The sequence below is a fragment of the Ovis canadensis genome, chromosome 4 (assembly GCF_042477335.2).
Source record: "Ovis canadensis isolate MfBH-ARS-UI-01 breed Bighorn chromosome 4, ARS-UI_OviCan_v2, whole genome shotgun sequence".
Taxonomy (NCBI): domain Eukaryota; kingdom Metazoa; phylum Chordata; class Mammalia; order Artiodactyla; family Bovidae; genus Ovis; species Ovis canadensis.
In genome coordinates, this window is record NC_091248.1 from 37,611,369 (window position 1) to 37,637,335 (window position 25,967).

At 37.7% G+C, this 25,967-nt stretch overlaps 1 protein-coding gene across 7 annotated transcripts in view; it reads right to left on the reverse strand.

Annotated features, from left to right (window-relative positions):
• The window catches only part of DGKB (diacylglycerol kinase beta), an 877,599-nt gene that overhangs the window by 619,347 nt on the left and 232,285 nt on the right, over positions 1-25,967 (reverse strand). For all 7 annotated transcript variants that reach the window (XM_069587582.1, XM_069587580.1, XM_069587583.1 and 4 more), the window contains 2 exons: positions 5,562-5,611; positions 1,306-1,380 (listed from right to left, as the gene is read on the reverse strand). In XM_069587582.1, the coding sequence (XP_069443683.1) occupies positions 1,306-1,380; positions 5,562-5,611 (125 nt within the window). The remainder of the gene's footprint in view (positions 1-1,305; positions 1,381-5,561; positions 5,612-25,967) is intronic.

Sequence of the window (25,967 nt, forward strand, 5' to 3'; positions counted from 1 at the left end):
TTGGTAACTTGGATATACATCTATGGAAAACAAGACGTTTTTATGCTCTATAGGCACTGTTCGATACTGTTTCTTTAAACAATATGATTAATGTTTCCTAGATCAATCTTTAACTAGCTAGAGAGTTTGGGGCAAGTCACTAACATTTTGGGGTCTCCCTGCAATCCTGAGCATGTATCTGGAGGAAACTACGATTCAGAAAGATACGCACACCCCAATATTTATCGCAGCACTTTTTACAACAGCCAAGACATGGAAGTAACCAAATGTCCATTGATGGAAAAGTAGATAAATAAGACCTGTTACATAGACACAATGGATTATTACTCAGCTATTAAAAAAAAAAATGAAATAATGCCATTTGCAGCATCAAGGATGGACCTAAATATTATCATTTAAAGCAAGGTAAGCCAGACAAAGACAAACACCATATGATGCCACTTACATGCGGAATCTAGACTATAATGCAAATGAACTTACCAATGAAACAGAAACAGGCTCACAGCCACAGAGAACAGACTTGTGCTTGCCGGGAAGGAGGTGGATGGCAAGGATGGACTGGGAGTTTGAGGTTACCAAATGCAGACTATTATACATAGGGTGGATAAACTACAAGGTCTTGCTGTATAGCACAGGGAACTATACTCACTCCTGTGATAAACCATAATGGAAAAGAATGTGTATATAAGTATAACTGAATCATTTTGCCATCCAGTAGAATGTAACACAACATTGTAAATCAACTATACTTCAATAAAATTAATTAAAACAAAAACTTTTGGGATCTCAATTTCCTCATGTGTAAAATGAGTCAAACAGCAGTATCTACCTCTTAGGGTTGCAAGCCTTAAATAACACAGATGGAAAGATAACAGTGTTCTGTGCACAGACTACATCACTATCATCTGCATAATCACCTTCTTCCTCTTTCAGGTTGCCTACTCCAGCTATTCCCATATAAGGGAAAACATGGAGATCCTAAAACACGTGTCTATTTGATTTTTTCATGGCATGGTACGACCTTGGTAGTGGCATCAACAGCGTGTTTACTTACACTTATTTAAGACCATCATTCAGATTAATTTCCGTGAGAAAGAAAAGCAAGATATCACTGCTAAGAACTTCAGAAAACCAAATACATTATTTTATACTCAGACTCCACTTTGACTACTGATTATAAATAGTAACTTAAGAGTTATGAAAAGATAAAATCAAATGCCAGTTACATACTAGGATGGCAAAAAAGATGAAAGAGGCAAGTGCCTTCTAGAAAATAGCCAAGAGTTAAATCATCCCTATACTTACTGGATTCAGTTCAGTGACATCCCATTCGAGGTACTCGGCCACATGCATCATCTGACTGATGATGTTTTCTAGTTCCTGGAGGAGAGGGGAGGGGGAGAGAGAGAGTGAATGCAAGGTCTTAGTAAGTTCTTCAGCTTTGACTTGCAGGAATTGATTTGTTCAACATGTAGCTCAAACACTAAAAGAGTGCAATGATTACTTTTATATAAAAAGGTAAACATATGCAAGCATGCTCAGTCATGTCCAACTCTTTGAGACCCCATGAACTACAGTCCTCCAGGCGCCTCTGTCCATGGCATTTCCCAGGCAAGAATACTAGAATGGGCTGCAATTTCCTCCTTGAGGGTATCTTCCGGACCCAGGAATCTAACCAGCATCTCCTGTGTCTCCTGCATAGGCAGCAGGGATCTTCACCACTGTGCCAACTGTGAAGTCGACTGTACTAAACATCTGCTCCTTCTGGACTTTGTCTAGAAAGCTTCACCAGGAGAGGGCACAATTATACAAAGAAAGAGTTCCTTCCAGCAGAAGATTTTTAGCAAAAGTTTTGTTTGGAAAGCAGTATCTGATGAAAGTAGGAGCAAGCATAATTTCACAAACTGTCATTTTTTTTAAATTTGTTCTTTAATTGAAGGTTAATTGCTTTACAGAATTTTGTTGTTTTCTGTCAAACTTCGATAAGAATCAGCCACAGGTACACCCTTGTTCCCTCTGTTCCAACTTCCCTCCAAGTATCCTTACTCCACAGCTTGAAAAACAGGTGTGGAAGGGTGGGAGGAAGTGTTTGAGGGTAACTCTGAGGTTTATTTTTATTCTGATAAAATGAGAATGTATATTGACTATTTTAGCCATTTATTGGTATAATTTGCTCTGCTAGAGGTGAGTTCAGGTCAAGGTTTGGGGGCTAAGGCATGTAGAATTTATTTTATGAGGAGACAGAATTTTAGTTTGAATTTTCACATTCTTCTGCTCAGTGACAACTTTGTGAAGAACTGCTGGTTAATATAGATGCCTTGGCTAAATAACTTAAAATATATTTTCATGTCGATTTATTTAATGTTTTAATTCTTCTGTATCTTTAGAACAGACTAAATGTACTTTGTGAATGTTAATAATTTTAATAGTGAGTAAATGATATAATTAGAAGTAGTGTTTTATAGTATGATAATTTAAAGTATAAGAAGTATAAAAGAAGAAAGCTGAAAAGCATATTAATAAATATGTTCTACTCAAATCTCTAATCTAATATATATGGTTAATATAAAATGAAGAAGAAAATATGGTTAAAGAGGTTCCCTTGATAGAAGGATTTGTGGATCCTTCTGAGAAACTGAAAAATATAACTCTAATCATAAAAGTATTATTTTTATAACATCGGCTGTCTCAGAAACAATGCAAATACAAATGTATTTATTTATTACAGATAAGAAACAATTTTAAACACATTTGGCCAGGATCAAGTGTAGTATCAGGACTTCACTGTAGCTCAGATGGTAAGGAATCTGCCTGCAACACAGGAGACCTGGATTCAATCCCTGGATTTGGAAGATCCTCTGGAGAAAGGAATGGCAACCCACTCTAGTATTCTTGCCTGGAGAATCCCATGGACCGAGGACTCTGGTAGGCTACAGTCGGTGGGGTGGCAAAGAGTTGGCCACGACTGGGAAATTAACACTACTATTTTGGAATTAGAGGCTAGAATTTATGTGTGTGTGTGTGTGTGTGTGTGTGTGTGTGTGTGTAACAAATCTTCCAGATACTTTATCTTTGCGTATGTACACCTTCCTACTTCTGACAATCCCCTCATTGGGCTTCCCTGGTGGGCCAGTGGTTAAGAATCTGCCTGCCAATGAAAGAGATGCAGGAGATGCAGCTTCCATCCCTGGGTCAGGAAGATCCCCTGGAAAAGGGAATGGCAACTCATTCTTGCCTGGGAAATCCCATGCTCAGAGGAGCCTGGTGGGCTACACTCCTTGAGGTTGCAAAAGAAGTGGACATGACTTAGTGACTAAACAACAATGATTTGGGACCATTGAGGTCTCTGGATATGTTTTGAGAAATTGAAACTATTTTAGGTACGCTATTGTATGGGCATGTGATATCAGATAAGTCATTTAACCTCTCAAAGATTCAGTTCTTTCAACAGTAAAAATTGATATGCTAATAGTACCTAGTTCATAGAGTTGCTACAAAGATTAAATACATTATATAAAATACATTGCTCTTATCGGACACAAGTAATCAATAAACATTAACTAGTGTTATTAGACATATCGGTCATTTCTCAAAGTATTAATTTTCTTCTGCTGTGTCTCCAATATATGAACAGCTAAGCCTTTAAATTTCTAAGAAAATGAGATTGGAATTGCAGTTTCAACCTGGTGGTGAAGGAAATCTCCTGGGGCAGAAAATTGTGTGGCCAAAAACCATAGAGCTTTATTTACAAAAAAGACTAATTCAATCATAAGCAAACATTTATCCTCAGCTTGTTGTGTAATATTCAGAATATAATTATAAATATTGTTAGTAATCTAACTATATGTTAACCAAAAAATATCCAGAGACCAAAAGAAGCATTTGACTGGATTTTCAAATCAGTTGCCAACCCATGGCTAAAAGTCTAGTAAAGACACATTCTTTAATTAAAAAGAAAATTATTTAAATAAACTAATTTTTTAAAAATAAAGTAATAGAACTATTAAAAAAATAAAAATTAAAACAAATCTGATTTTAAAATAAATTTACATTAGTATAGTCAGAAGTGTTACAATAAGCATATTGACATAGGCAGAAGAAATCTAAATGCCTAGCTATGAAATGCCCCCAGAAAATGAGCGAATGTATCATGCAGCTTAATATTCCTAAATGGAAAACTGAACACTACTAGGCACTAAAGATAACAGTATTTGAAAAATCAGAAATACCCTAACATAAGAAATCCCACAATCACAGCATCAGTTCATTGGTGGTCATTTTCTAAATGAGGAATTACATATTTTTATCTCTCTGTGGAGAAGCTAATGTACCATTATCCTACTCAGTGTTACATTAATGTGTGTCCAACTTCATTGTTCTGCTTGTAAAATCTGTTTGAGTTCTGCCATTGGGAAGTACATCAGATGATGAGAAAAACTCATTGTCAGAAGTGTTTATTTTAATCAGTATTCAGTATATTGAAACATTTGTTTTTATAGGTACCTATGTACTTCAAAATTTCCATAATCTGACACTTATTCTTTTAATAATATTCTTATATTTTCTTCATACAATAGGACATGATATAATATGCAAAATGTTAGAAAATATATCTGAAATACATATATACATCCATCTGTTAAACAGATATATTTATAAGGCTCTGATTTGAGAACTAAGAAGCTAACTACTCCTCTGAAACCTGTGAATGATACACCTATATTATGAATAAAATAAACATTTATTTATTGCTTTCTGTGAGATTGTATTTTCTTCTATATCTTTTTATAACTAAAACTATAGAGTGTAAAATGGGATAAGGTATGTTTCAAAGGGAAGTTTACCAAAGCATTTTTAAAGATCACTGCCAATTTTATCAACATATGAGACTAAGAGTAGTTTTAAAATGTGTGTGGGTGCTATGTGTTGTCATGTCTGACTCTTTGTGACCCCATGGACTGTAGCCTGCCAGGCTCCTATGTTCATGGGATTCTCCAGGCAAGAATACTGGAGTGGGTTGTCATGCTTTCCTCAGGGGATCTTCCCGACCCAGGGATCAAACCTGTGTCTCCTTCATTGGCAGGAGGATTCATTACCACTATACCACCTGGGAAGCCTCTTTAAAAAGTGGGAAAATAATAAAATGACTGAATTGACTTTATAATTCCTTTAAATTCTACCTGTATTCCTGACATTTTCCTAAGTGTCAAATCTCATTGATATATATATATATATATATATATAGAGAGAGAGAGAGATAGATACCTTTTTAGAGCATTGCCCTCATCTTTCTCTTACACTTTATTCAGACAGGGCTGGAGTCTTTTTCTTTCTTTGTTCAAAAAGTCACTTTTTTGTAGTAAACTTATTTAATAGAACAACTATAATCCTAATAGTTTCCTCAGATCACTTGCTTTCAGAGAGTCAGATGATAAAAATGTTGTATGAGTGCATGGAAATTATATTATGTCTTCTGTGGTAATAGCTATAAATTTATTCATTGCATTTTTCAGAACAAACTACTCTGAAATTTTCACAGAAAATTTGAAGAAAAAAATTACCGAGCTGTCCAGGAAGCCATTTCCATCTGTGTCATAGAGGCGAAACATAACTAGAAATAAAAGAGGTGTTGAAAAAAAGATTAGAGGTGAGTAAGATCAATGCTAGGATAAGGCATACTCTTGAAAATTTATTTTCTGTCAGAAATAAACACTACTAAATCCCTCCCCACCTTTAAGTAGTTGATTTATGGGATCATTTCTTAAGCTTTCAATGTGAATTAATCATTAGTCATTAATAAAAGTACTGGATATCAGATATTAAGTTCTACTGATTTTTGTTATTCAGCTAGAAATCATGAAAAACTACTATTGTTTGTTCAAATTTTTTTACAAGATCATTAAATGGAAATTCAAAAATAACAGAAGAGAAGGAGTTTGGACATTCAGAGTCTGGATATTAAAAAACACTGTGGATAAGAAGAAATAATTGATTTAGAGGTTTGGAGATCAATTATAATCTGAAAACTGCCATGTACCGTTATGTGAGCTTAGTCAAACACTGCTTTCTTATCTATACTATGAGAATCCTCACCATGTCCTAAGACACATATTTGTTGTAAAAGTTAAGCAAGATGATACACACACACATATATCAAAAGCTATAGGTCATAACACACATATAAGCCATTGATCTGACTGATCATTAGACAGTACGTGAAAGGAAAACTTAGTGTAAAATACGGGAGTTTTTCTGATAGAAGATGCAGAAACAAAACTGTGTTATTGTCATGGGTTATAATGATATATTTGTTTAAATCTGAGCTGTAGTTTCATGGGGTAACCAATTTTTGAACAAATCAAACATGAAAAAGATGCTGTTGGCTCCACCACAGAGAGCTCAGGAAAGCAGGATGGCAGAGGTCCATGGCTGGCCTAACGACCCCTTGAAGAGCTCACACACCACCAGGATACTACAGAAAAGGCTGCAGGTGCTGGGCTGAGATCAACAGAGAAGAATGCCACAGCTGTAAAAATAGAGGAATGGAAATGAGGGCTTGTGTTGGGTTTGTATAATTTTCTGAAGAGTCTTGATGTCTGAGGCTTATAATGAACTAAAGACAGCGACAACTAGGAGACATAGCTATGAGATGATTTTAATCTGTAACTCATTATTTTTCATGTTTAAAAATAAGTATTATATTTTAAAAATTCTAAGATATTTATAAGATGCAAAACTAGCCTGCTGTTGTTCGGTTGTTAAATCATGTCCGACTCTTTGTGACCAGGAACTACAGGACTTTAGACTTCCTTGCCCTTCACTATCTGCTGGAATTTACTCAAACTCATGTCCATTGAGTCAGTGATGAAAACTAGCCTGCATATCACTAAAAGGAAAAAAAAATGCTACCAACCTAGCTATGATGTTCTATTTATTATAAAATGGAAACAGACTTTAAAGATGTTGAAAAGTAAGGGGAAAATGTATACCTATTGAATTAAAGGATACAATGTTAGGCTTGCTTAATGACATAAATATCTTGCAGACCATGATAATTGTTCTTATATACTAAATAATAAAATTCAGGAAGAAAAAAAAGAACTTATCACAACATAAATACTATGCATTTCAAGATTTTCTAGTATACCACAAAGCTACAGTCATCCAGACAGCATGGTACTGGCACAAAGACAGAAATAGAGATCAATGGAACAAAATAGAAAGCCCAGAGATAAATCCATGCACCTATGGACATCTTATCTTTGACAAAGTAGGCGAGAATATACAATGGAGAAAATCTCTTTAACAAGTGGTGCTGGGGAAACTGGTCAACCACTTGTAAAAGAATGAAACTAGAACACTTTCTAACACCATACACAAAAATAAACTCAAAATGGATTAAAGATCTAAACATAAGACCAGAAACTATAAAACTCCTAGAGGAGAACATAGGCAAAACACTCTCTGATGTAAATCATAGCAGGATCCTCTATGACCCACCTCCCAGAATACTGGAAATAAAAGCAAAAATAAACAAATGGGACCTAAAAAAACTTAAAAGCTTTTGCACAATGAAGGAAACTATAAGCAATGTGAAAAGACAGCCTTCAGAATGGGAGAAAATAATAGTAAATGAAGCAACTGACAAAGAATTAATCTCAAAAATATACAAGCAACTCCTGCAGCTCAATTCCAGAAAAATAAACGACCCAATCAAAAAATGGGCCAAAGAACTAAACAGACATTTCTCCAAAGAAGACATACAGATGGTTAACAAACACATGAAAAGATGTTCAACATCACTCATTATCAGAGAAATGCAAATCAAAACCACAATGAAGTACCATTTCACACCAGTCAGAATGGCTGCGATCCAAAAGTCTACAAGCAATTAATGCTGGAGAGGGTGTGGAGAAAATGGAACCCTCTTAAACTGTTGGTGGGATTGCAAGCTAGTACAGCCACTATAGTGAACAGTGTGGAGATTCCTTAAAAAACTGGAAATAGAACTGCCATATGACCCAGCAATCCCACTGCCGGGCATACACACCGAGGAAACCAGAATTGAAAGAGACACATGTACCCCAATGTTCATCGCAGCACTGTTTACAATAGCCAGGACATGGAAGCAACCTAGATGTCCATCAGCAGACGAATGGATAAGAAAGCTGTGGTACATATACACAATGGAGTATTACTCAGCTACTAAAAATAATGCATTTGAATCAATTCCAATGATTTGGATGAAACTGGAGCCTATTATACAGAGCGAAGTAAGTCAGAAAGAAAAACACCAATATAGTATATTAATGCATATATGTGGAATCTAGAAAGATGGTAACGATGACCCTATATGCAAGACAGCAATAGAGACACAGATGTAAAGAATAGACTTTTAGACTCAGTGGAAGAAGGTGAGGGTGGGATGATTTGAGAGAATAGCATTGAAACATGTATATTATATGTGAAATATATATATTACATGTGAACCAGTCCAGGTGCAATGCATGAGACAGGGTGCTCAGGGCTGGTGCACTGGGATGACCCTGAGGGATGGGATGGGGAGGGAGGTGGGAGGGAGGGTTCAGAATGGGGAACACATGTATACCCCTGGCTGATTCATGTGAATGTATGGCAAAACCCACCACAATATTGTAAAAAGTAATTAGCCTCCTATTAAAATAAATTTTATAAAAAAACAAACAGAAAAAGATTTTTCAGTATAGCATAATATGATAAAAATATCTTTTAAGTGGCAAGAATTCTTACACCACTCAAAGAAGGGGTTAAATGCCAGGAACAAGGCAAGGACTTTCAAAAACCTAACTATATTTTACAATGAGGGACAGTTGTGACTGTGTTAATCTTTACTGGAATAAGGATTAAGTAAATGCCAAACAATTTCATACAGCTCTGCTATGTGGAAAACCTATGCCTACTGGCAAGTTTTTGTGGAAATATGAGCTCAAAGACGCACACACAAGTGGTGTGAATGTGTGGGTATCTGCCATTCATTTTGGGCAGCATCTGAAACTTCTTCCTTGATTCTAAAAGCCAGACTTTATAAAGCACCATAAAAGCTGAAAAGTTAGAGCCTTTTCTCCACCAGCCTGACTTGAAAATAGAGTCTGCACAAGAGGCAGCCTCCACCGATCAGAAGCACAAGCCTAGAAGATTAGTCAGATGGCAGTGACCCAAGGAAAAAGGACCTTTTCATAACCCACGGTGAGGACAGGCAGCAGCAGTGATAATTGAAGAGAAGGGTGTGTGACGGGGGGCTAACACTGAAAGGTGCCGTCTGTGCACAGAGTAGCAGCGGGGGGTTGGCATACATATAAGAAAATAATTATTAAAACTATCTTTAACTACAAATGATGCATCTGTATGTTTACACAATTCTATTGAATCATCAAAAAGAATTGGAATTTATATATAAAAATATATATTTCATATATATAAGAACTTACATATGTATTAGAACTTATATAACAAATATATATATATATATATATATATATATGAAAGTGAAAGTGTTAGTTGCTCAGTCATGTCTGACTCTTTGCAAACCCATGGACTGTATGTAGCCCACCAGGCTCCTCTGTCCATGGAATTCTCCAGGCAAGAATACTGGATTGGGTTGCCATTCCCTTCTCCAGAGGATCTTCCCAGGGATCTAACCTGGGCCTCCTGCTCTTACCATCTGAGCTACTAGGGAAGCCCCATCATATATATATAGATATGTCTTACATTGAAACATATATATCATATTTATTATATCTATATTAGAACTTATATAACTATGTTAAGTAGTATATCTTATATAACATATGCTATATATATTAGAAATTATAATGTATAAATACTGATATAGATGTTTACCTATAACTATATATATGTATACATATTCAATGATGTGGTAAGATAAAAGTACAACTGCAGTTTTATTTCTTGTAAAAAAACAAAAGATTGAAATTGAGAAAAACAAAAAATAGAAATTGAAACAAAATATACCTTTTACAGTAATATTCAAAAACTTAAATATGTAAGAAAAATTTATTGAGTTGGACAAGACCTTTGTACTAACCATATAAAACTTCACCAAGAAAAACTACATAAAACCTATATAAATGAAAAGATATATTATGTTAATGAATTGAAATATTTAATATCATTAAAATGTAAATTCTTCACAGATTGTTCCATATAATGGAGACAATCTCAACAAAAATAACAGCACCTTTGTTTTAAATATTCACATGACTGATGACTTAGCAGGTAAGAATCTTCTGGCAGTGCAGAAGACACAGGAGACTTGGGTTCAATCCCTGGGTCTGGAAGATCCCATCAAGGAGGAAAGGACAGTATACTCCAGTATTCTTGCCTGGGAAAGCCCATGGACAGAGGAGCTTGGTGAGCTACAGTCGAAAGCATTTCAAAAAGTTGGACACAACTGAGCAACTAAGCACAGAAATATAAAAATTAAAAAAATAAACTTGGAATATCCAAACAACTTTGAAAAGAAAAAAACAAATCTGAAGGATTTACATGACCTAACTTCAAGAGTTGATAAAAATCCAAGGAATCAGGACAGTGGCATACTGAATATGCAAATAAAACAACGGGAGCTATAGAGGACAGACAGAGATCCATACATGCATGGTCAACAAGGGCCAAAACAACTCAGTGAGATAAGAAAAGTCTTTACAAAAAACAATGATGGAACAGCTGGACGGATATTCATACTAAAAAATCACCATGACCCTTACTTCACACCACGTATGAACATTAAGCTCAAATTGAATTACATGAAGGCAGAGCTTTAAAGATTCTAGAAGAAAATACAGGACAACATCTTCATAAATCAACATAAGCCAATATGAACCATCAAAGATTGTATTTTTTAGTAGTTAAATTAAAATTCATCAAAATTAGAATTTCTGCTCATCAAAAAAAAAGACTATTAATAAAATAAGTCAGCTGCAGATTTGAAAAAATATTTTCAGAACACACATCTATATAGCAAAGGGCTTGTTTCTAGAATATTATGAACAGATCATATAGCTCAGTTATTAAAAAAAAAACCTGCATTTAAGAAAGGCAAAAAGTCAAGCAGATGCTTCAAAAAAGGAAGATGTATGAGTAGTTGATCATAATAAAGTACTCAAAGTTATCCATTATAAAGAAATTGGAAATTTAAATCGCACTTAGAAGCATAATACACTTACTAGAAAGACCAGAATTCAAGTTTTTCCCCCAAGATCTGTCTACCAAAGCTCTTAACCTTTCAGCCTCTCAGCCATCTAAGAAATTCAGTTTAAAAATATTGGCAAAAAAGTAAAAAAAGGACTAGCCCAACGTAAACGAGAACGTGAGGCTCAACAGAGATGGTTTAAATCTTGGTTTCAACAATCCCCTTGGCTGACTACCTTAATCTCCACCTTGCTAGGACCCCTGCTAGTACTTTTACTAATGCTTACCTTTGGCCCATGCATTATCAATAGACTTGTAGCCTTTGTAAAGGAACGCATAAATACCGTACAGCTGTTTGTGCTTCGACAACAATATCAAACTGTGTCTCAGGACCGAGAGGAAGATTCCTCTATATGATCTAAGGACAGGGGGGAATGTTAGGGACCAAACGACGGTCTCTAGGACCTGAGTCACGTTTACCAGAAAGAGACAGGATATGCGCTCATCCTGCCTGGCCAATCATGTAACGCCAGCTACTCCTGTAACTGAGACAAAGAACTGCCTGTATATAAGCCGCCATACTCCTTTGTTTGCGGCTCTCGTCAGATTCCCTTGTGTGGGATGAGACTTGAGCCCTAGCGCGCTAGAGATAAACTCCCTTCTTGTTTTTGCATTACTGTGGTGGACTTGCTCTCTCGGCCGGTTTGGAGATACGGGCTCGGAGCATAACATATATCCCTAAATATGGTTACATTTTGGTAGGGGGGAAGATTTTTCCCCATTGAAGCTGCCTTCCTTTAAGTAGAACAGCCCATAGAAATCAGGACCTTATGACTCCCTTCCCTGGACTAGGCCTAGTTTTGATCCTTTGGAATGAGGAGGACAAAAGAAACTAAGAATAGGATAGGTTAATGTTTAGCATCCATTGCAAATAATTAAACAGCAATCAGGTCTCATCCACAGTGAAAGTTTAAGCCTTTCACTTGAGGAAATCTGAATTGCTGACCCTCTAGGAAAATGAATATAAAGGGTCTTCCCAGCTGGGCTGCTGCTTCAGGGAGGGACTTCTTGTCAATTTCATTACCGCCTTCAAGGCGGAAATGATGGTCAGATAAGAGATATAATTCCATGTCTCACACAGAAGTTTCAGTGGGCAGGTTTCTCTCTGCTCCTTGGTAGCATGACATAACAGCAAATTGACACACATTTCCAACAGATGAAATACAGTCTATGTACATGCATTAGATGAATTTAAGTTATAATTTTTGAACACTGTCTTTCGGAAAAGTTAGAAACAGGTTTCAGTTTTGTTTGTTTTTGTTTTTTTTTAAATTTCAGTATTATAATCAACAGGCAGACTTTGTTATACACGCTTGTTTCCCACAGGAAAGGCAAAAGTTATTAATTGTGTGATGGTAAGAGTAGGGCTACAGGACCCTCTAAGGAGAGCTGGACCAGTGTTTGCCAAGAAAAAAAATAATAAACTGCCCTTTTTTTTCTTTTCTGTTCTTGGGAACAAGAAGGATAAACTTTTTTTTCCCCCAAATAAAGAATGGCAACTTTTTCACTATTAAAACAAAAAAATAAATAAATAAATAAAAATTAAAAAAAAATAAAAATATTGGCAAAAACCTGGCTCCCCACTCCCACGAAATTGACCCACAACTTGGACAACGTTGTCTTAATAAGTTTACAAACTTTTTTTTTTAATATAGAGTTTAAATGTTCTAGTTGTTTTGAGCAGGAAAGTTGATCTGAAAACACTTTTGTTGCAGAAAAGAAGCCAATTCTGACTCCATGTTGGAACTGTTTCTTTGACTTGCTTTTAGTTGCTTTTGTTATTATTATCATACAGAATGGCCTGCCTCAGAGAATGCTGCCCCTCTACCTCACTGTTAAAGCACCTTTGTTCAGAAAGAGGTCCACCTGTAATTGGCAGGAAGGGAGAAAGTAACACACCCCCTGCCAGAGGCTTGCCATTCTAGAAAATGTTTGCAAAATTAATAGCTGTTTTACTTTGCTTCCTCACCTTCCCCCCCTCCCCCATTTCTGATCTATAAAAGAACCTGGCATCCAGACCCTGATAAGACAGTTTATTTTGAGGCAGCAGCCTGCCATCTTCTCAGTCACCTGGCTTTCCAAATAAAGTCGTTTTCCTTGCCTCAACACCTCCTCTCTCAGATCCACTGGCCTGTCATGCGGCGAGCAGGGCAAGCTTGGACTCGGAAACAGTTTCACTACCGAATGAAATAGAAGCCCTAGTATACTTTTAGTGTTGATTTCTAAACACATTAACAGGAGTTAACGGCTGTCTACAAATTCAAATTGATCAGGGAAGAAAGCTGGAGAAATTCAAGTTTTAGTTATTATAGCATTAATAAAAATAACATACATATATTGAGCACTAAGTATCCAGTAGTCCAAATCTCATCAAGTATAAATCAAAGACAAACATTTTCTTTGATCCTGGATGAGACAGAAGAATTCTAAAACTTCTATTTTCAAAAGTAAGTCCACTTTCCTAATTTAAAATTGTAGTGGGGTCGTGCAAAATATGAAATGTTAAACATGTACATTTATGTTACCTTTCTATTGAAAGTCCACTGGCAACAATTAGGGATGAAACAGGCATAAACCCACAAGTACAAAGGAAACGTGAGGGGAAATAAGAATCATAAAATTTTAAAACCTGGAAAAGACATGGGGACTGACCGAGAAACCCAAGGAATATAAACTTAAGCTGGTGGTGAAGAGGGAGCACAGATTCACACAGAAAGGGAAACTAATTAACATTTTTCATAAAGAGAAATTAGTCCTTTCAGTGCAACCTCCTCACACCTTGGACCTGAGGGTATGCCAACCCCCCTGACTTATAGAATACTGGACCTTTGACCTTTACAGCAGTCAAACCACAGGGGCTCTGAGCTCAGGGTGTTCAGGTATTCTGATGGTAGGTGTATCATACCAAACAGACTGTAATCACATGAAGGTGTATACACTGGACACTGAGAAAAGTTAACTCCCCCTTCCTCATCTCTCATGAGTCAGGCTTAAACCTCACCCACCCACCCACCTACCCACAAGCACCAAGCAGTTGTTTCAAATCAAGGCAAAGTATTTTGGAAGAAACCAGCAAGCAGGAAAGGAGGAAGGGGAATCTTATAACTAAGAGGAAAGTCTCAAGCTATGAAATAATAATAAAGGTAAATAAGGATGGGGTTGAGAACAAAATGGATTCTCTGTGAAGTGCAAATTATGCTAGAAAGAGTTAAAAAAAAAAGGCATCATAGATGTAGAAGATGTGCTTAGTCATGTCCACCTCCTTGGGACCCAGTGGACCGTAGAGCGCCAGGGTCCTCTGTCCATGGGATTTCCCACGTAAGAATACAGAGCGGGTTGTTGTTTCCTCCTCCAGGGGCTCTTTCTAACCCAGGGATCAAACCCCTGTCTCTTGTGTCTCATCTCCTGCTTTGGTAGGCTGACTCTTTACCACTGTGACACCTTGGAAGCCCATAGTAGATGTCTCAGATGTCAAATAAAAGACACAAGAAAACAAGTTGTATGATTTAACAATATTATAAGCTCTGTCTTGAAACTGTAACATCTAAAAACAGTGATTTCAAAGACTGAGCAATTAAGATAAAAGTGGAAGGTAACTAAAAATGAAAGATGAGGGAACGGATGAAGAGCACAAGTTTCTAAACCAGAATTTAGGGTGAAAGATTTGAAAATTAATTAGTTATATAGGAATAGAAAAACTAATCAAATAAAGAAAATAAGGCAGTTATTAACATTATGGAAGATGAAAATTATTTGGCTTGGTAAGCCTATAGATCCCATGGATGGAGGAGCCTGGTAGGCTGCAGTCCATGGGGTCACTAAGAGTCAGACACGACTGAGCAACTTCACTTTCCCACTTTTCATTTTCATGCATTGGAGAAGGAAATGGCAACCAACTCCAGCATTCTTGCCTGGAGAATCCCAGGGATGGGAGAGGCTGGTGGTCTGCTGTCTATGGGGTCACACAGAGTCAGACACTACTGAAGTGACTTAGCAGCAGAAAGCCTATAGATAGCTTCTGTTCTAAAATCATGTCTGAATAATATTGATAAAATTAATACCTATCCTCAAACATTATAATAAGCCTATTTTTGTTAGAATTTAAAAATACAATTAGTCTCCAAGGTCAAGTGAATTATTGAACCAATAGGTTTTATTTTTAAAGCCAATATATAAGGACATAGAATTTTAGGTGCAAAAATAATTTAAGCTCAATATTAAAATTATTCTGTCAACACGATACCTTCCAAAGATGGTACCTGTTACGAAATCACAAACTCATTTAAACTACTTTTTTTCTATTTTTATGCTCATGCAATTACACTTTATATAGAAACAATTATATGCCCACACATGAATTTGGTTAAAAGATCAAAGGAAAGGCACATTATGTACTATGAGGATAATTCATCTAGAATTAATTTGTTTTCCAAAAGATTTTCAGGTTTTTAATCTATCTTTGCATTGAATATGTCTTTGCTTTTTGCATAATATGTTATTGATATGAAAATATTATTATGGAAATTGTTTTTAAAGATTACAGTCTATATTTTAAAAGACATTTAAGCCAAAATTTCTTTAACTCATAATTTTTTACTGTCTTATGTATTTCAAGACCTACTTAATAAACCACAAGGGCAGTGGCAAAAATAATACTTAGAGTTTTGGCATCTAAGGTAATGGTGGTATACTTTTTCCTATTTTCTACAATAGAAACAGTAATCTAAAAAAGGAAAGGCAGCTTTGCAAAATAAAAAGAGCATCAAGTCAGAGGGACTTCCTTGATGGCTAAGACAGTAAAAAATTTGCCTGCAATGCAGGACACTTGGGTTGGTTCCCTGGAGAAGGAAATGGCAACCCAATCCAGTATCCTTGACTGGGAAATCCCATGGACTGAGGAGCCGATGGACTACAGTCCATAGGGTTTCAGAGTCAGACATGAAAATGACTAACAGACACACAGCAGGTCAGAAATCATGCATTTTAGTCAGAGCCAGCTAAACTTATAGTATAAATAATAATAAACCTCTCTGGGCTTTAGATTTTTCGTTGACAACACAGGAAGATTAACTAGATGATGTCTAAGGAGAGTGAAAAAGCTGGCTTAAAGCTCAACATTCAGAAAACGAAGATCATGGCATCCGGTCCCATCACTTCATGGGAAATAGATGGGGAAACAGTGGAAACAGTGTCAGGCTTTATTTTGGGGGGCTCCAAAATCACTGCAGATGGTGATTGCAGCCATGAAATTAAAAGACGCTTACTCCTTGGAAGAAAAGTTACGACCAACCTAGATAGTATATTCAAAAGCAGACACGTTACTTTGCCGACTAAGGTCTGTCTAGTCAAGGCTATGGTTTTTCCAGTGGTCATGTATGGATGTGAGAGTTGGACTGTGAAGAAAGCTGAGCACCGAAGAATTGATGGTTTTGAACTGTGGTGTTGGAGAAGACTCTTGAGAGTCCCATGGACTGCAAGGAGATCCAACCAGTCCATTCTGAAGGAGATCAACCCTGGGATTTCTTTGGAAGGAATGATGCTAAAGCTGAAGCTCCAATACTTTGGCCACCTCATGCGAAGAGTTGACTCACTGGAAAAGACTCTGAAGCTGGGAGGGATTGGGGGCAGGAGGAGAAGGGGACGACAGAGGATGAGATGGCTGGATGGCATCACTGACTCAACAGACGTGAGTCTGAGTGAACTCCGGGTGTGGGTGATGGACAGGGAGGCCTGGCGTGCTGCGATTCATGGGGTCGCAAAGAGTCGGACATGACTGAGTGACTGAACTGAACTGAACTGAAGGTCTTTTCAATGTTAATTTTCAGTAGTTCTAAGATTGATTCTAGACATAGCAGTAACTTTAACGTACAGGGTAGTTCTCATTATCTGTATGTCAATTATCTATTTTCTGGATATTTTTGTATTGATTTCCTTTTCACTAACTATAAGCTCACTTAGAACTTATTCTAGCTAAGTCATCAATAATTTGATGAACACTAATTCAAAACTAAATGGCAAGTATTTTAAATAAAATGTGTAAAATTAATATTACTTGATAACTTCAAACAGTTCAGTTCAGTCGCACAGTCAAGTCCAACTCTTTGCAACCCCATGGACTGCAGCACACCAGGCTTCCCTGTCCATCACCAACTCCTGGAGCTTGCTAAAACTCATGTCCATTGAGTTGGTGATGCCATCCAACCATCTCATCCTCTGTTTTCTCCATTACCCCCACCTTCAACCTTTCCTAGAATCAGGGTCTTTTCCAAAGAGTCAGTTCTTTGCATCAGGTGGCCAAAGCATGGGAGTTTCAACTTCAGCATCAGTCCTTCCAATGAATATTCAGGACTGATTTCCTTTAGGATGGACTGGTTGGACCACCTTGAAGTCCAAGGGCCTCTCAAAAGATTTCTCCAACACCACAGTTCAAAAGCATCAATTCTTCGGTGCTCAGCTTTCTTTACGGTCCAGCACTCACATCCATATGACTACTGGAAAAACCATAGCTATGACTAAACAGACTTTTGTTGGCAAAGCAGTGTCTCTGCTTTTTAATATGCTGTGTAGGTTGGTAATAGCTTTTCTGAGAAGGAGCAAGCATCTTTTAATTTTATGGCTGCAGTCACCATCTACAGTGATTTTGGAGCCCCCAAAAACAAAGTGTCACTGTTTCCATTGTTTCTCCATAAATTTAACATGAAGTGATGGGACCAGATACCATGATCTTAGTTTTCTGAATGTTGAGCTTTAAGCCAACTTTTTCACTCTCCCTTTCACTTTCATCAAGAGGCTCTTCAGTTCTTCTTCGCTTTCTGCCATAAGGGCGGTGTTATCTGCGTATCTGAGGTTATTGATATTTCTCCCAGCAATCTTGATTCCAGCTTGTGTTTCCTCCAGTCTGGCATTTCTCATGATGTACTCTGCATATAAGTTAAATAAGCAGGGTGACAACATACAGCCTTGATGTACTCCTTTCCTGATTTGGAACCAGTATGTTGTTCCATGTACAGTTCTAACTATTGCTTCTTGACCTGCATACAGATTTCTCAAGAGGCAGATCATATGCTCTGGTATTCCCATCTCTTTCAGAATTTTTCACAGCTTGTTGTGATCCACAAAGCCAGAGGCTTTAGAGTAGTCAGTAAAGCAGAAGTAGATGTTTTTCTGGAATTCTCTTGCTTTTTCCATGATCCAGCGGTTGTTGGCAATTTGATCTCTGGTCCCTCTGCCTTTTCTAAATCCAGCTTGAACATCTGGAAGTTCATGGTTCATGTACTGTTGAAGCCTAGCTTGGAGAATTTTGAGCATTACTTTACTAGCATGTGAGATGGGTGTAATTGTGCAGTAGTTTGAACGTTCTTTGGGACTGGAATGAAAACTGACCTTTTCCAGTCCTGTGGCCACTGTTGAGTTTTCCAAATTTGCTGGCATATTGAGTGCAGCACTTTCACAGCATCATCTTTCAGGATTTGAAATAGCTCAGCTGGAATTCCATCACCTCCACTAGCTTGTTCATAGTGATGCTTCCTAAGGCCCACAAGACTTCTGACTCCAGGATGTCTGGCTCGAGGTGAGTGATCACACTATCTTGGTTATCTGGGTCACGAAGATCTTTTTTGTACAGTTCTTCTGTGTATTCTTGCCACCTCTTCTTAATATCTTCTGCTTCTGTTACATCCATACCATTTCTGTCCTTTATTGTGCCCATCTTTGCATGAAATATTCCCTTGCTATCTCTAATTTTCTTGAAAAGATCTCTAGTCTTTCCCATTCTATTGTTTTCCTCTATTTCTTTCCCTTGATCGCTGAGGAAGGCTTTCTTATCTCTTCTTGCTATTCTTTGGAACTCTGCATTCAAATGGTATATCTTTCCTTTACTCCTTTGACTTTTGATTCTCTTCCTTTCTCAGCTATTTATAAGGCCTCCTCAGACAACCATTTTGCCTTTTGCATTTCTTTTTCTTGGGGATGGTCTTGATCACTGCCTCTTGTACAATGTCACAAACCTCCATCCATAGTTTTTCAGGCACTCTATCAGATCTAATCCCATGAATCTATCTGTCACTTCTACTGTATAATTGTAAGGGATTTGATTTAGTCATACTTGAATGGTCTACTGGTTTTCCCTACTTTCTTCAATTTAAATCTAAATTTGGCAATAAGCAGTTCATGATCTCAGCCACAATCAACTCCGAGTCTTGTATTTGCTGACTGTATAGAGCTTCTCCATCTTCAGGTGCAATGAATATAATCAATCTGATTTTGGTATTGACCACCTGGTGATGTCCATGTGTAGAGTCTTCTCTTGTGTTGTTGGAAGAGGGTGTTTGCTATGACCTGTGCATTCTCTTGGCAAAACTCTATTAGCCTTTGCCCTGCTTTGTTTTGTACTCCAAGGCCAAATCTGCCTGTTACTCCAGGCATTTCTTGATTTCCTACTTTTGAATTCTTGTTCCCTGTAATGAAAGGACATCTATTTTGGATATTAGTTCTAGAAGGTCTTGTAGGTCTTCATAGAACCATTCAACTTCAACTTCTTCAGCATTACTGGTTGGGGCATAGACTTGGATTACTGTGATATTGAATGGTTTGCCTTGGAAATGAACAGAGATCATTCTGTCATTTTTGAGATTGCATCCAAGTACCACAATTAGGACTCTTTTGTTTACTATGAGGGCTACTCCATTTCTTCTAAGGGATTCTTGCCCACAGTAGTAGATATAATGGTTTATCTGAGATACCTTCAATAATTTCCATTATTTTTCTCTTGTCAAGCACCCATAGTCTACAGTTCCATATAACTATCCTTAATCAAGCATGTATCTTTTGAAAAATACACAGACTCAAGTGGTAGGTACTAGAGTGGGAATTTATACCCAGCATAAGGGTATAAGGAAGGAGAGTGAAATACTTTCATTAGAGATGGCAACACAATTCATGATGGGGGCAGGGCTTCAAGTGCAGACTATACCAGATGGCGATAGTGGTAAAGAACCCATCTGCCAGTGCAGGCGACATGAGAGATGCAAGCTCAGTCCCGGGTTCGGGAAGATTCCCTGGTGGGAGAATCCCATGGACAGAAGAGCCTGGTGGGCTGCAGTCCACAGAGTTGCAAAGAGTCAGACACAACTGAAGCGACTTATCATGTATGCACAGACTGGATCTAATATACTGTGGGAAACATATACACATCAGCAAAGGCACATTTTAAGCAAAGGCATGAAGCTGGAGAAGCTCCGGGTTTGTCCAGTGACTAAAAAGTAGACTCATGAGCCTGGGACTTTTTATGCAAATCAAAGCCAAATGCAAGATGAGCCCAGTAGGTTGGGGTCAAATTGTGGAGCTGGATTTGTATATGGATGCTTAAGTTAAGGGCTCACTTTTGTGTGTTACTCAGTAGGGAATGATCAAAGGCACACATTCATCCTGAGCCAGAAAAGAAAGAGGAAAGTACAGGTGTGTAAAAGCTGACACGTTTTAGGTAATATGAGAGGAAGTTACAAGAATTCACAGATCAGTGAAATGATGATTACATAGTAGGTGTTTGAAGTAGCAAAACACCTAAATGAACTTCTAACTAGAGGAATATCAATGATTAAAGAAACACTAAAGGCACTGAAGGCCAGCTGAGGTTTGTGAGTAGAGTTATAATCCATTGAACTGTATTTGTATTTCACAATATCTCTGGCAGCCTGGTATATTAGCAAATAAACTGGACTGTCCGAACCTAAGTGAAAAGGAATGGTTGACCTCACAGATTATGAATCAGTCTTTACGTGATGGGGTGGGAGATGCAAAAAATGCAGGCAAGCTCAAGCAAGAGGAAGTGGTCAAGGGGTGAGAATTCTCATTTTTATTTCACTTAACATTCACAGAAATGTAAAGGAATTTATGTTAGCAAATAATGGTTCATTTAATTCTTAAAGGAACATACAAGATAGACACTATTATTATATCAGTTTTACAGTTGAGGAAACTAAGGCCTGAGAGGTTTTACATATGTGCCCAGATCACTTAGATAGTAAGGGTCAAAGCTAAGATTCATTCAATTAGTGAAATGAAGGGTCCAAGTTCTCGAGAACTGTGCTATAAATATTTGAAGTAAAAGTTGGAAAGTAAGTTAAGTAAACACAGGCTGTAGTACAAGTAAAACCCCAGAATTTAAATTTTTAGAATGAGAGCAGTCTTTGGAAACTACAAGCCTTGTGCATGTGTGCTAATTCATCTCAGTCGTGTCTGACCTTTTTCGCCCCTATGACTGTAGACCACCAGGCTTCCTCTGTCCATGCGATTCTGCAGGCAAGAATTCCGGAATGGGTTGCCATGCCCTCCTCCAGGGATTGAACCTGCATCTTTTCTGTCTCCTGTATTGGCAGGCAGGTTCCCTACCACTAGCACCACCTGGGAAGCCCTACAGGTTTTAAGGTGTAGTAACAAAAGTGAGTGGCTGAAATAAAATGGAGGTGAGGTCACAGATTTGAGGAATGTAAGGAGACTCTAGGAGGGATATACTGAATGACTCTCCATAAAGCACTGTTGTGGGCTTAAGGGAAAGAGGGCAAGTCGGCCCTGGCACAATGTTCTCATCTATGCGTCTGGATGGTTGGTAACTTGTGCCAACGAGGAGACATAAAAATAGAATTCCTCCACAACTTGAGGACATTCACACCTACTTTCCAAGGGTGCGTGGGAGCAGGTGAATAAATACCTTGTACTGATCGGTGGGGGGAGGGCGGGGAGGGTGGTCTCAGTACCTGGAAAGCCCACATTTGGGCATTAGCGTTGAGTTAAAGACCAGTGATGGAAAGCAAGTTGAAGATGATGTAATCAGGGGAAAGTTCAAGAGCTTTGGTTTGTTAGTTTACTTTCAATGGGAAAAAAAAATGCTTTCTTCTAAACATTTTGTAAATGCCTGGCAGAGAAGAGAGGTGGAGAGATTAGAAGTGGCAGCAATCACTGAATAGATCTATAAAACATTGTTTTGTCGGGGGAAGAAATTTAAAACAGTTCCATTCATTTATGTAATAACCCAGGCAAGTGAAGTGAAAGTCACCTAGTCGTGTCCGACTCCCCATGGACTGTAGCCTGCCAAGCTCCTTTGTCCATGGGATTCTCCAGGCAAGAATACTGGAGTGGGTTGCCATTTCCTTCTCTAATAATCCAGGGAAAGCATATCAAATACTGTCACAGACAATTCCAAGAAACAATTGTAGTTTCAGGTGAATTGTGTGTCTGTGTATGTGTGTGTGTTATGTATTTTCATTAGACAAAAGGAATTGCATAAACCAATGCTTCTCAAAATGTGGTTCCTGCCACATGAGCATGACCTGAAAATTCTAAAATCCCATTCCAAGCCTGCTAATGACTAGAGTTGAGGCCCAGTAAGTGTGTTCATAAGTCCTGCAGGTGATTCTTACATGTGATAAAGTTCAAGAATCTCTGACCTAAGGCAATGTGTCTCTACTCCTTTATTACTTAGCTACTTGAAAACTGAGATTCCAAAACAACACTCAGCTGCAAAAGTTAATTATATCAGGTGCTTCATCATATCCACTTTTGTGTTAATTTTAATTTTCTTACTTTCTTCTCTCCAGTATATATTGTGTTTAATAAGTCATAACCATTTTGGAAATAAGTATGTATTAAATTAACTACCAGGGGTTTCCTTGATGGCTCAATGATAGAGAATCCACCCGCAGCACAGGAGCTGCAGGAGATGCTGTTTCGATTCCTGGGTTGGGAAGATTCCTTGGGGAAGGAAATGGCAATTCACTTCAGTGTTATTGCCTGGGAAATCCCATAGGCAGAGGAGCCTGGGGGGCTACAGTCCATGGGGCCGCAGAGAATCGGACACAACTGAGTGACTAAGTACACAGGCACACCAATTAACAACCATTAAATTTTTTTTAAAACTTATTGAAAAACTTTTCAGAATCTGTAACTGTAATACAACATATGAATGTTCAGTTCAGTTCAGTTCAGTTGCTAAGTCGTGTCCGACTCTTTGCGACCCCATGAATTGCAGCACGCCAGGCCTCCCTGTCCATCACCAACTCCCGGTGTTTACTCAGACTCACATCCATCGAGTCAGTGATGCCATCCAGCCATCTCATCCTCTGTTGTCCCCTTCTCCTGTCCCCAATCCCTCCCAGCATCAGAGTCTTTTCCAATGTGTCAACTCTTCTCATGAGGTGGCCAAAGTACTGGAGTTTCAGCTTTAGCATCAGTCCTTCCAATGAACACCCAGGGCTGATCTCTTTTAGGATGGACTGGTTGGATCTCCTTGCAGTCCAAGGGACTCTCAAGAGTATTCTCCAACACCACAGTTCAAAAGCATCAATTCTTCGGCACTAAGCTTTCTTCACAGTCCAACTCTCACATCCATACATGACCACAGGAAAAACCATAGCCTGGACTAGATGGACCTTAGTTGGCAAAGTAATGTCTCTGCTTTTGGATATGCTATCTAGGTTGGTCATAACTTTCCTTCCAAGGAGTAAGCGTCTTTTAATTTCATGGCTGCAGTCACCATCTGCAGTGATTTTGGAGCCCCCCCCCCAAAAAAAGTCTGACACTGTTTCCACTGTTTCCCTATCTATCTCCCATGAAGTGATGGGAACAGATGCCATGATCTTCGTTTTCTGACTGTTGAGCTTTAAGCCAACTTTTTCACTCTCCTCTTTCACTTTCATCAAGAGGCTTTTAGTTCCTGTTCACTTTCTGCCATAAGGGTGATGTCATTTGCATATCTGAGGTTATTGATATTTCCCCCGGCAGTCTTGATTCCAGCTTGTGCTTCTTCCAGCCCAGCGTTTCTCATGATATACTCTGCATATAAGTTAAATAAGCAGGGTGACAATATACAGCCTTGACGTACTCCTTTTCCTATTTGGAACCAGTCTGTTGTTCCATGTCCAGTTCTAACTGTTGTTTCCTGACCTGCATATAGGAATTTGTAAATGTGCAATTGTAAAAGGGAAAATGTACAAGTACATGGCTAGGGAAGTACATGAAAGAAATGTTTCTGATTTAATTGGTAGAGCAAGGAGCCAAACACTGGCATTTAAGAAACAGACATAAACAGAAGCTCCAGATGAGTAAGAACCAGGTTAAGGTCCTCTAAACTTGAGGATGGTAGAGAGGAAAACCACAATATAGCTGGTACCTTCATGTGCTTCTGAACTTGAAATGCATTTACTTTCCAGACCTGGTGAAAACCACAGTGGTAATGGCAGGAGCTAACAGGTCTGTCTATGAGGAAAAGCTAAAGATATGGTTAAGACAAAAAGAAAATGTAACTGAATGTTATAAACTCAAAAAAGAGCTGGAAAACTCACAGAACAGAGAGAAGGGGAGTGATAACACTGAAGAAAGGTAAGCGGCAGATCAGGTTTGACTTGATTCATCAAATGTTTTTGAATCATTCCTGGGTTAACATTCTGCCTTGCAATAGCGGACAAAGACTACGGATTCAAAGATTCAAACAGAGAACTTATAACATACCAAAACATACCTCTTAAGAATTCTACCTTAAAAACAAAATACTTCCAGTTGACCTAAAAATAATTAAACTGGAACACAAAGACTGTCTTGGGAGAAGTAATGTTGTCTTTATTCATTCTCAGACCTGGAATAGAATATTTGTCTTTGGATTTTTAAAATCATCCCAAACCTGGCCCTGATAACACCTGAGAAAACTTTCTCGCTGGCCTTTACTTCAATACAAATTCACTAAACATTAATATTTATTTTGGAATGAGAGAGATTTCTACAGGTTCTTAGGAATACAAATAAATCTTGAAATGCAAATATTCAACATTTAGAACTAATAAATATGTATTTAAAGAATGATGTTAATATGGTTTATTCATAACCTAAGCAGGTGTGACTTAAATAATCATATATTAAATTCTTTACTAGTAACAGAAATATTATTTTAAAAGTTATCATTAAATTTAACCAATCATGCTACCTAATCATAGTTCTGAGCTGTCATAATATTCTATATTTGATTTTAAAATATCAAATTTAGGATTCATTGTCTTTACTATCATCCCAGTAGCTAGCAATGTTAAATTCATTTTAATGCTACCTAATATAACCAGGCTAATCAGATTACCAAACAAACCATCAGCTCTCTATTTAGCAAGGACTTTAGAGACAGAATAGATTATTAAATGATTGGGCTTACAGTAAAGGTTTAAAAAAAAAGTATGTTCCTGCCTTGCAATGAGTACAGTCCGCCACCAGAGAGAGCTCAGTAACTGTATTTTATTAAAGAGATCACATTTCCTTTCAACTAGATTGAAATTCTCTATCAGAAATGCCTGCAGTTGAGCTGCAGAAGTTGCTTGTATATTTTTGAGATTAGTTGTTTGTCAGTTGCTTCATTTGCTATTATTTTCTCCCATTCAGATGGCTGTCTTTTCACCTTGCTTATATTTTCCTTTGTTGTGCAGAAGCTTTTAATTTTAATTAGATCCCATTTGTTTATTTTTGCTTTTATTTCCAGCATTCTGGGAGGTGGATCATAGAGGATCCTGCTGTGATTTATGTCTGAGAGTGTTTTGCCTATGTTCTCCTCTAGGAGTTTTATAGTTTCTGATCTTACATTTAGATCTTTAATCCATTTTGAGTTTATTTTTGTGTGCGGTGTTAGAAAGTGATCTAGTTTCATTCTTTTACAAGTGGTTGACCAGTTTTCCCAGCACCACTTG